This window comes from Nansenia antarctica (assembly GCF_963989245.1).
Source record: "Nansenia antarctica genome assembly, chromosome: 9".
Taxonomy (NCBI): Eukaryota; Metazoa; Chordata; class Actinopteri; order Argentiniformes; family Microstomatidae; genus Nansenia; species Nansenia antarctica.
In genome coordinates, this window is record NC_137679.1 from 3,418,724 (window position 1) to 3,430,866 (window position 12,143).

The 12,143-nt window shown below is 48.0% G+C and overlaps 2 protein-coding genes across 2 annotated transcripts in view; one reads left to right on the forward strand and one right to left on the reverse strand.

Annotated features, from left to right (window-relative positions):
* LOC308165161 (NACHT, LRR and PYD domains-containing protein 12-like) overlaps positions 1-12,143 on the forward strand; it is a 436,373-nt gene that overhangs the window by 34,150 nt on the left and 390,080 nt on the right. The window lies entirely within an intron of this gene.
* The window catches only part of LOC308165053 (lactadherin-like), a gene marked incomplete at both ends in the record, with an annotated part of 44,118 nt that overhangs the window by 23,456 nt on the left and 8,519 nt on the right, over positions 1-12,143 (reverse strand). The window contains 2 exons of the mRNA XM_080539154.1: positions 8,199-8,330; positions 9,367-9,489. Of these exons, the coding sequence (XP_080395280.1) occupies positions 8,199-8,330; positions 9,367-9,489 (255 nt within the window). The remainder of the gene's footprint in view (positions 1-8,198; positions 8,331-9,366; positions 9,490-12,143) is intronic.

Consider the following 12,143-nt stretch of genomic DNA (forward strand, 5'->3'; position numbering starts at 1 on the left):
TAGTTAAATAAGTTGGTTGTAACTGGTCTTTAGATGCACAAATACACTGCACTAAGTAGCGCTATGGGGGGGATCTCTCTCTCTCTCTCTCCTCTCTCTCTCTTCTCTCTCTCTCTTCTCTCTCTCTTCTCTCTCTCTCTCTTCTCTCTCTCTCTTCTCTCTCTCTCCTCTCTCTCCTCTCCTCTCTCTCTTCTCTCTCTCCTCTCTCTCTCTTCTCTCTCTCTTCTCTCTCTCTTCTCTCTCTCTCTTCTCTCTCTCTTCTCTTCTCTCTCTCTTCTCTCTCTCTCTCTCTCTCTCTCTCTCTCTTCTCTCTCTCCATTCAGTCTGAAGTCTAGCAGCCTTGAGCCGACACCTGGAGCGATAGTGCCTTAAGGTTGTTCCCCCCCCACGTGTTGTCATGTTACAACCTGTCTTTAAAATACAGTGCTTACTTCAATTGAACGGGGAAGCGTGTCCAAAGTTTTGACTGGTGGGCTACTGTAGATTTAGTTTATTTTTGTCACTGATCTACAGAATCCAAAGCGCTTTACAACGGCCTCTCATTCACCCATTCACACACACATTCACACACCAATGCCAGCCCGCTCACTGAGAGCAATTTGGGGTTCAGTGCCTTGCCCAAGGACACCTCGACATGTGGCCAGCCGGGGCTCGAACCGCCGATCTGCCGACCTTGCGATCATTAGACACCGGCTCTACCTCCTGCGCCACAGCCACCCCATTAAGTAACTTGAATACATTTTTGCTAATGTTAGGAGTCAAAGCAAAGTACTTATTGACTCAAGACATTTCAGATTTTCATTTTTAATTAATTTGGAAACCCAAAAATAATAATCATGTTTTCACTTGGATGTTATGGGGTATTTTGTGTAGATCAGTGACAAATTACATCTATTTTAAAGTCAGTGAAGTCCAGGGGGTGACTACTAACTGAAGGCAGTGTATTTGAATTACAGAGACTGTAAATATGCTACACCTAATGGTTATCACTTTAAACATTAAATAGGAATTTAGGGATCTTAAGTGTCCTTACATCACTAATATAATTCACTTGTGTAGCTTCCAACTATGGATTTTGACTAACAGGGCATTTGATACAGACATGAAGAGGTATACTGAAGCCATTGAGCACACGATCTATAGCTTCTCTACATGAAGTAAAAACCAATACAGATCTCATGTTGCTTGTTTGAAACGTGACCCCAATCAATACAGACCAAGGTCAGCTAGCGTAGCATGTGACTAGTATACAAGCTAGCAGCACCAAACATCTGGGCATACATACACCAGCCTACAATACCTCCAAATAACTCAAACCTGCTTGTGTGTCAAGTCCTGCGCCATTTAGACTGAAATGTTATCTCGTGATCAGTTGATGTCAAATAATGCAACGTTATCCATCGTATGGCCTGTGGTGTTTTGTGAGATTGGTGAGCTAAATTGGCCGTAAACTAACACGCCACCAATATCAGACTAGACTGAAGACCCATCTCTTCAGGTTACACCTTAACTGCTCCTCCTGAGACATCTACTACCCCCCAGCACTGCGTCTCCCGAAGACACCCGCTTTTCCCCTCTACTTCACCCCCCCTAAAACTTCTATTGCCCTTCATTGTACTGTTTCTGTTTCTCCAGCGTCTATATACAAAAAAAATGTTTAAAGTCTCGGTTTAGAAGAAGGTGATAGAAGAAGGTTTTTCCTTCTATCAATCGCCCCGGGCCTGAGCTGGATTACTCTTCCTGCTACGACTGGTGGATTGATGATTCACTTGGAATAAGGCGTCTGCTAAATGCCAAACATGTAATATCACCAAAAAAACATGAAACGTGGCACTGCTGAGGGGATCTCCCCGATGGTAATGCCACCAGATGTAACCACAGGACGGGTCCAAAACAAAACAAACAAAAAAAAGAACGAAAGAAAGAAAGGAAGGCTGCTAAATTAAAATATTGAAGTATCAAAACGTTGTAATTTGCTCTCAAAACACTGTTCGGGGACTGGCTTGTGTCCATGCGGGCCGTCTGTAGTGTTTCTAGAATAGCCCTGGTCCTACCCTGGCAGACCAGAGACCACGCACAGAGCTTCCTGCTCCACCTCCTCCACTGTAGGGGAGCGAGAGCTCTGATTGGCTTAGATATTAGATGATCGCTTTCATGATTGTAGAGAGAACTGTAGTAGGTGCTCTGGTTAAGCCACACTGAAATGGACTGTTACTCAGTGGTGTAGTCTACGTGATACGCAGGACTACGCCGTGTACCCACTAGGAAAGGCCAAGGATTTCTGTATACCCACTTAAAAATACGCAAGGATGCGTAACGGCGTTTTGTGACAGAACTTTCACACTTTCATTCATAAAATTCACCCGTCTGTGTTACGAAGCACTTGACTTTTGGACCATTGGGACTGACTATAGCGTCATATACCATCAACAGGGGGAGATGCGACGTGAAATATGTCAAAATGCAGCACTATCGTGCACAGATCAGCCTTATAACATGTAATGTGAGATATATAACACTAGATAGGGAGCGCAGATGTATTTTTATGGCGTTCCGAAATGAACAATATGAGGCTGGGAGGAAGAAAATCACAGTATACCCACTAGAAAAAACTAGACTACACCACTGGACTGACTTATATAGCGCCTTATTCCAAAGCACTTTACAACAGCCTCTCATTCACCCACCAATTCACACTGTTCTCACGTAGCCACTCCCCCAATTCACACTGCTCTCACGTAGCCACACCCCCAATTCACACTTTATTTAGCCTTTATCCAAAGCGCTTTACAACGGCCTCTCATTCACCCATTCACACACACATTCACACACCAACGGCAGCAAGCTACCCTGCAAGGCGCCGGCCCGCTCACTGGGAGCAATTTGGGGTTTAGTGTCTTGCCCAAGGACACTTCGACATGTGGCCAGCCGGGGCTCGAACCGCCGATCTGCCAACCTTGTGATCATTAGACGCCGGCTCTGCCTCCTGAGACACAGCCTCTACCTCCTGAGACACAGCCTCTACCTCCTGAGTCACAGCCTCTACCTCCACCAGCCTCTACCTCCTGAGACACAGCCTCTACCTCCTGAGTCCCAGCCTCTACCTCCTGAGACACAGCCTCTACCTCCTGAGACACAGACTCTACCTCCTGAGACACAGCCTCTACCTCCTGAGACACAGCCTCTTCCTCCTGAAACACAGCCTCTACCTCCTGAGACACAGCCTCTTCCTCCTGAGACACAGCCTCTACCTCCTGAGACACAGCCTCTACCTCCTGAGACACAGCCTCTACCTCCTGAGACACAGCCTCTACCTCCTGAGACACAGCCTCTACCTCCTGAGACACAGCCTCTACCTCCTGAGACACAGCCTCTACCTCCTGAGACACAGCCTCTACCTCCTGAGACACAGCCTCTACCTCCTGAGACACAACCTCTACCTCCTGAGACACAGCCTCTACCTCCTGAGACACAGCCTCTACCTCCTGAGACACAGCCTCTACCTCCTGAGACACAGCCTCTACCTCCTGAGACACAGCCTCTACCTCCTGAGACACAGCCTCTACCTCCTGAGACACAGCCTCTTCCTCCTGAGACACAGCCTCTACCTCCTGAGACACAGCCTCTACCTCCTGAGACACAGCCTCTACCTCCTGAGACACAGCCTCTTCCTCCTGAGACACAGCCTCTACCTCCTGAGACACAGCCTCTTCCTCCTGAGACACAGCCTCTACCTCCTGAGACACAGCCTCTTCCTCCTGAGACACAGCCTCTACCTCCTGAGACACAGCCTCTACCTCCTGAGACACAGCCTCTACCTCCTGAGACACAGCCTCTACCTCCTGAGACACAGCCTCTTCCTCCTGAGACACAGCCTCTTCCTCCTGAGACACAGCCTCTACCTCCTGAGACACAGCCTCTACCTCCTGAGACACAGCCTCTACCTCCTGAGACACAGCCTCTTCCTCCTGAGACACAGCCTCTACCTCCTGAGACACAGCCTCTTCCTCCTGAGACACAGCCTCTTCCTCCTGAGACACAGCCTCTACCTCCTGAGACACAGCCGCCCCCAATACCTCCAATTCACACTGTTCTCACGCCTCAGCTTGGATTGAACTGGCCAGAGTGATAGGGAGGGAATGTGGTTGGAATTTCATTGGACGTTCCATTCCAACAACCCCCCCTCCCTACATGCCTGTATAATGGCTGTTTTGTTGTTATGTGCGTTGTATTTCCTGACCAGATAGGACTAGTTTGCAGAGAGTTGTTGCCTGTGATGCTGGTTCTGGTGCAACATTAAAGAAAATGAAAGAAAATCTTGACTTCAAAACGAGGGATTTTGATTGGTTGGTTTGACGTGTTGCCAGGTAGGCATCACTCCTCATCTCTGTGAAGGATTTACCTCAGGCTTTCTGAACTAGAAACTAGCCTGGTCTCAGAGGTTAACTGTACACACACACACACACACAACCAGAATGTGGTCGTCACGCATGGCGCACGTGAGTGTGCACACTCACACAGAGACAGACAGATAGAAAGGCGCACACACACACACACACAGAATGTGGTCATCACGCATGCCGCACGTGAGTGTGCACACTCACACAGAGACACACAGAGACAGACAGATAGACCCTCACACACTCTCACACACACTCACACTGACACACTCTCACACACTCTCACACACTCTCATACACTCTCACTCACAGAGACAGAGACAGAGAGATAGAGAGAGGCACTCACACACACACTCACTCACTCACACTCACACAGAGACAGAGACAGAGAGGCACTCTCACGCACACACACTCACTCACACAGAGACAGAGAGATAGAGAGGCACACACACACACACACACACACACACACACACACACACAGAGTGAGTCAACATCATTGGACATGGCTGTCACAGCCTCTCTCTCTGTGTGCCAGTCCTCTCTCTGGTGTCAGACCTGAGCGGAGACTGTGACATCGTCAGACTTAATTCACTTTTCCGCCTCCACTTCCACTTCCATCTTCCCCCGGCAACCAATGACGTGGTGGGTGTGCTGTGTGCCGCGGACCACTTCCTGTTGGCTGGATGAGCATGAGAGAGCCCGCTGTTTGTGTGTGAGTGGCCAGTTGGGTGGCGTGTGAACTGTGAATGGTGAGTGTGTGTACTGTACTGTGTGTACGTGCCAAGCAAGCGCGCGCGCGCGTGTGTGTGTGTGTGTGTGTGGGCTTGTGCTAGTGTGTGTGTGGGTGTGTGTGAGTGAGTGAATGTGTGTGTGTGGTGAGTGAATGTCATCCTGTTTAACAGCAGGGAAGATTTATCTAATACTGTACGACTCCAATTTGGCGGCTTTCTACGAGTCACGTTTACTGGCAGCAAAGGCATACTTTACTGGAGGCAAAGCCATAATAGCCTGGTTCCACAAGCGCCATGTACTTATGCAGTCAAATCGATTATCTTCATTATATTTAATTAGCCTCAGAGCCATCTCTTAATCTCTTCTTCTCTGGGTGACAGTGGGGATCTTACTGCGGACGCAAACTAATGTTTTGTGGCTCGTGCAGGAAAAACGTGGCCGTAAAACAAACTTCATAAAGTTAAATACACATCTGAATCATGAATCATGTTAAACCATCGTAATTATGGGCATGAACATTTCAAGTCAAAAGAGCCAGTAAATCATAATAATACCATAACTGGTATAAACACAAAATAAAAATAAAAAGCCATGACCTTTAAGTCAAATAAGCTTTTTAAGCATTATGGGGCATGGACATTTCCCATGTCAAAATAGCCATAAATCATAAATTATAACCCAGTAATCGAAGAACTAGCGTAGAACAGGGTTCCCACACCTTCTGAAACATCGAATTCAAGCACTCAATTCCCTCAAATTCAAGGACTGAACACGGCATAGCTTGAGACAGAACTAGTTGACGAGCTAAGTAAAACATTTTTGAATATATATTTTTTTTTAGAGAGAGAGAGAGAGAGAGAGAGAGAGAGAGAGAGAGAGAGAGAGAGAGAGAGAGGGGGGGGGGGAATTCAAGCACTTTCAATGACCCATGTCTATTTTCACAAACTTTTAAGACCTTGATTTCTTTTTCTCAAATTCACAAACTTTCAAGGATTTCAAGGACCCGTGGGAGCCCTGCCAATGTCTCCTCACAGAACATCTGTTTTAGTGTGTTCAGGGCAAACCGATTAGTCGCTATTGTTTACAACATTATCTGACTTTGTTACAGGTTGAACTTGCCGTTTATAATACAATATAATATAATAATAATATATGCCATTTAGCTGACGCTTTTATCCAAAGCGACTTACATTACAGTGAGTGCGTACGTTTCAGTATATACAGTCCCAACGGGAATTGAACCCACAACCTAAGCGTTGTTAGAGTCATGCTCTACCAGCTGAGCCACAGAGGACCATTTCTGGGATGACTTGGCAGTTAAAAAGGACACAGATAGTGCTGACCACAGCAGTGTGTGTGTGTGTGTGTGTGTGTGTGTGTGTGTGTGTGTGTGTCCCTCCTCCCCCACAGGCAGTGTCAGCCAGCAGAAGCTCTACGCAGCGCAAAGAAGCCCTGAGTCCATCTACACAGAGTCCATCTATGCATTTATCGTTTAGTTTAGCATTCGGTTGTATGCATATACAGTATGGGTCTTTTGAAAGTTTAGTACTAAAGTAAACCTTTAGTAAAGGTTGTAGACCCCTGGCCCAGTTAAATCAAATCTATTATTTGGCATTCAGTGACATGCTTCTTTTTAAATGATATAACACAGAATTAGTCAACATTAATATTCAGGGAAGAAAATAAGCCTACTTTAATGATGGGGGGGCAGGTAAGAGACCTGGATAACAGACAGGGGGGCGCTGGCCCAAAAAAGGGTGAGAACCACTGATCTACACAGAGCTACAGTATAGACTCACCACCTGAAGTGTGTGTGTGTGTGTGTGTGTGTGTGTGTGTGTGTGTGTGTGTGTGTTTTCCCCTCCTCCCCCACAGGCAGTGTCAGCTAGCAGAAGCTCTAAGCAGTGCAAAGAAGGCCCGTGTCCAAACAGAGTCCATCTACACAGAGCGACAGTACCTCCCCACCTGAAGAAGACTGTCAGAACACATTGTCTAGCTTATCCTTGGTTTCTTTTAGACTTTTCTTTGCCGTTTCTGCTCTGTCAATGTCAGAATACAGCCTACACTTCAGAACCACCACGTCACGCCATCTAAAATGTATACATAAGTTATTTTATGTAATATTGAACTGCACCGTTTTCGCCCTGGATGGTTCTACTGAACAGAACAGCGCGTACAGTCACCATCTGTCTCCGTGTCCAGGCCCAGGGGCGGTGGAGGGCAGCAGCACATGTTCTATGTTCTCTGTTCCAGTCGGGAGCTGAGCCTTGCCGTGTCCCACGAGGACAACAGCTGCTTCTGATTAAGTGCTGCTAACTACCGAACCTCGACAACAACTGTCTCTGCGTCGTGTCATAAAAGGCTCTGTTCACATGTAATAATAATAATAATTCATTGTATTTATATAGCGCTTTTCCGGGGCTCAAAGACGCTGACAATATGGGGAAAAAACTGAAAACACAGAAACAACAAGCAACAGATAACATGAGCACATAGAACACATAGAACACAGAGTTAACGAACAGGCACAGGGAACAATTAACACAGCAATGTCCAGGGGGGGAGGGGGAGGGGGGTGGCAGGGTTAGGGGAGATGGTTAGGGGTAGGGGAGGTTGTATGCGTGGGAGAACAGGTAGGTTTTGAGGTGGGATTTAAAAGTGGAGAGTGAGGGTGAGTCTCTGAGTTGTATATGTATTGTATATATTATTACATGCAACAGGATATCAGTTTGGATAATTATCACTCTGCCATAATAACAACATTATTAACACCCCAGGCCACGGTACCAGACCACTGGACCACCCCAGGCCATGGTGCTAGACCACTGGACCACCCCAGGCCATGGTGCTAGACCAATGGACCACCCCAGGCCATGGTGCTAGACCACTGGACCACCCCAGGCCATGGTGCTAGACCACTGGACCACCCCAGGCCATGGTGCTAGACCACTGGACCACCCCAGGCCATGGTGCTACCCCAGGCCACGAAGAGATCATAGTTCATGTTAAACAGGCAGCTTGTAGACAGCTGTAGGGGTCATAGTTCATCTGTAGGGGTCTTACTGTTCTGGCAGTGGATCCCATCGAAGCCCTCCTGACACTTGCAGACGTACTCGCTGAACACGTCCCCCCGCCGCGACCCCCCGTTGACCTCGCAGACCGCGTCGTTCTGGCAGGGGTTGGGGTGGCAAGGGCCTGCGGGAGGAGGGGGCGGAAAACACAAGTGTTACGACCCCATTTAAGGTCTAGGGATATGGGACGTAACAATAAGATAAAGCCGGGGGGGACAAGAACCAGAGGAGACGGGAGAATTAAAATAAACAAGATTTATCGTAAAAAAAAAAAAGTAACACAAACAGGTTTCCGAGAAACACATTTAACTGAAATCTACTCTATAAAAGAAGAGCGAAAATTAATCTAATGTATAAATGAATGATAAAGTAATTTAATTAACTGACCAAGTGGAATCCCGACTCAAACCCTAATCTATTCATCCATTGATCGATCGATCTGTCAGCGTGTTTGAGAGTCTCTGCTCTGCTGCTTAAGAATATTGGTTAGACACTGAAGGTTCCTCACTTTGGCAGGCACACTTATGTTTATGGTTTTTTCCATCCTGCGTTGAAAAGGCTTATGGTGGACCGCCTTCTAGGAGAAATCGCCTGTCCTGTCCTGTCCTGCCCTGCCCTGTCCTGCCCTGTCCTGTCCTGGCCTCCTGTCCTGTCCTGTCCTGCCCTGTCCTGTCCTGTCCTGCCCTGTCCTGTCCTGTCCTGTCCTGGCCTCCTGTCCTGTCCTGTCCTGCCCTGTCCTGTCCTGTCCTGTCCTGCCCTGTCCTGCCCTGTCCTGTCCTGGCCTCCTGTCCTGTCCTGTCCTGCCCTGTCCTGTCCTGTCCTGTCCTGCCCTGTCCTGTCCTGTCCTGTCCTGCCCTGTCCTCCTGTCCTGTCCTCCTGTCCTGTCCTGTCCTCCTGTCCTGCCCTCCTGTCCTGCCCTGTCCTGCCCTGTCCTGTCCTGTCCTCCTGTCCTGTCCTCCTGTCCTGCCCTGTCCTCCTGTCCTGTCCTGTCCTGTCCTGTCCTCCTGTCCTGTCCTCCTGTCCTGCCCTGTCCTGTCCTGCCCTGTCCTCCTGTCCTGCCCTGTCCTGTCCTCCTGTCCTGCCCTGTCCTCCTGTCCTTTCCTCCTGTCCTAGCTTACCAGTCTGAAAACCCCAGTTATGTCCTGTCATGTCCTCCATACCTGTCTCTTTGTCTTCACAGGTGTCTCCGGTGAAGCCGTCCATGCAGATGCAGATGAAGGGCGCCGACGCTGAGGTCACACATGTCCCCCCGTTGACGCACACGTTCACCTCACAGTAGTCACCTGCTGGGGGGAGACAGGGCTGTGATTGGCTGTTCAATTTATTCATTTTATTTAACCTTTATTCAACCAGGCAGGCCAATAAGAACTCATTCTTATTTGCATTGGCGGCCTGGCAAAAGACAAAAGCCTCTTGGGCGGAGGGGGGGGGGGCTGAAGAGGAATCAGGTTACATGTTAAAACAAAAGAACACGCACATGACAGACAGCGGCACACATCCAAGCCTTTCCAGCACAATCAATCACAATCAATAGGGACAGATGGACATCAGAACATCTACTAGATGTGGACATAAACAGAGGCTAAATGTTTCCAACTGGCAATGAGAAAACCTCTTGCTGGGATTAAGGTGTACAAAAAAAATAATTAAAAAATAAGGTAACTGAGGCCATTCACAACCCACCACAATACTAGTGCAATGATGAACGTATAGCCTATATAATAATAATAATAATAATAATAACAATAATAATAATAAATTAGACTTATATAGTGCTTTTCTAGACACTCAAAGACTCTTTACAAACTGAAAAGATTGAGTAGTAATAATAAAAAGAAACAAAATAAATAAAATAAAGTATAGGGGCCTAATTAAGGTAGTGCTGGGGACACATGGGAAGGGGAGGGGGAAATATATGATAATATATATTAAGTAAATATACATACAGTATATACATTATATGCAGTATACAGAATACAGTATGCATATTGAGTGCTCAGTCAGCTTTATAGCGTGATGTTAAAAAGTCCTAATATCTTAACTTACACAAACACAATATGAATAACGTATAGCTTGTCACATTGCATGTCCACACTCCTGGTCACACAGGAGTAGGGTGAGGAGGAATGCGTCACAAACATGGCCTGTTGTTCCATTTACATTTTAACCATTAAAGCATGTAGCTTTTCTCCAAAGCACATTTACAATTAGAGATTACAAGGACAGTCTCCCTGGAGTAACTTGGGGCTAACTGCCTTACTCAAGGACACACTAGTGGTGGTGTTCCCAGGTCTTACTCAAGGACACACTAGTGGTGGTGTTCCCAGGTCTTACTCAAGGACACACTAGTGGTGGTGTTCCCAGGTCTTACTCAAGGACACACTAGTGGTGGTGTTCCCAGGTCTTACTCAAGGACACACTAGTGGTGGTGTTCCCAGGTCTTACTCAAGGGCACACTAGTGGTGGTGTTCCCAGGTCTTACTCAAGGGCACACTAGTGGTGGTGTTCCCCAGGTCTTACTCAAGGGCACACTAGTGGTGGTGTTCCCAGGTCTTACTCAAGGGCACACTAGTGGTGGTGTTCCCAGATCTTACTCAAGGGCACACTAGTGGTGGTGTTCCCCAGGTCTTACTCAAGGACACACTAGTGGTGGTGTTCCCAGGTCTTACTCAAGGACACACTAGTGGTGGTGTTCCCAGGTCTTACTCAAGGACACACTAGTGGTGGTGTTCCCAGGTCTTACTCAAGGGCACACTAGTGGTGGTGTTCCCCAGGTCTTACTCAAGGACACACTAGTGGTGGTGTTCCCAGGTCTTACTCAAGGACACACTAGTGGTGGTGTTCCCAGGTCTTACTCAAGGACACACTAGTGGTGGTGTTCCCAGGTCTTACTCAAGGGCACACTAGTGGTGGTGTTCCCCAGGTCTTACTCAAGGACACACTAGTGGTGGTGTTCCCAGGTCTTACTCAAGGGCACACTAGTGGTGGTGTTCCCAGATCTTTCTCAAGGGCACACTAGTGGTGGTGTTCCCAGGTCTTACTCAAGGGCACACTAGTGGTGGTGTTCCCCAGGTCTTACTCAAGGACACAATAGTGGTGGTGTTCCCAGGTCTTACTCAAGGGCACACTAGTGGTGGTGTTCCCCAGGTCTTACTCAAGGGCACACTAGTGGTGGTGTTCCCAGGTCTTACTCAAGGGCACACTAGTGGTGGTGTTCCCAGGTCTTACTCAAGGGCACACTAGTGGTGGGGTTCCCAGGTCTTACTCAAGGGCACACTCGTGGTGGTGTTCCCAGGTCTTACTCAAGGGCACACTAGTGGTGGTGTTCCCAGGTCTTACTCAAGGACACACTAGTGGTGGTGTTCCCAGGTCTTACTCAAGGACACACTAGTGGTGGTGTTCCCAGGTCTTACTCAAGGACACACTAGTGGTGGTGTTCCCAGGTCTTACTCAAGGACACACTAGTGGTGGTGTTCCCAGGTCTTACTCAAGGGCACACTAGTGGTGGTGTTCCCCAGGTCTTACTCAAGGACACACTAGTGGTGGTGTTCCCTGGTCTTACTCAAGGACACACTAGTGGTGGTGTTCCCTGGTCTTACTCAAGGGCACACTAGTGGTGGTGTTCCCAGGTCTTACTCAAGGGCACACTAGTGGTGGTGTTCCCAGGTCTTACTCAAGGGCACACTAGTGGTGGTGTTCCCAGGTCTTACTCAAGGGCACACTGGTGGTGGTGTTCCCCATGTCTTACTCAAGGACACACTAGTGGTGTTGTTCCCCAGGTCTTACTCAAGGGCACACTAGTGGTGGTGTTCCCAGGTCTTACGCAAGGGCACACTAGTGGTGGTGTTCCCAGGTCTTACTCAAGGGCACACTAGTGGTGGTGTTTGAACTCATGACCTTCTAGGTCACCAGTCCAACTGACTGACTATCCACTACT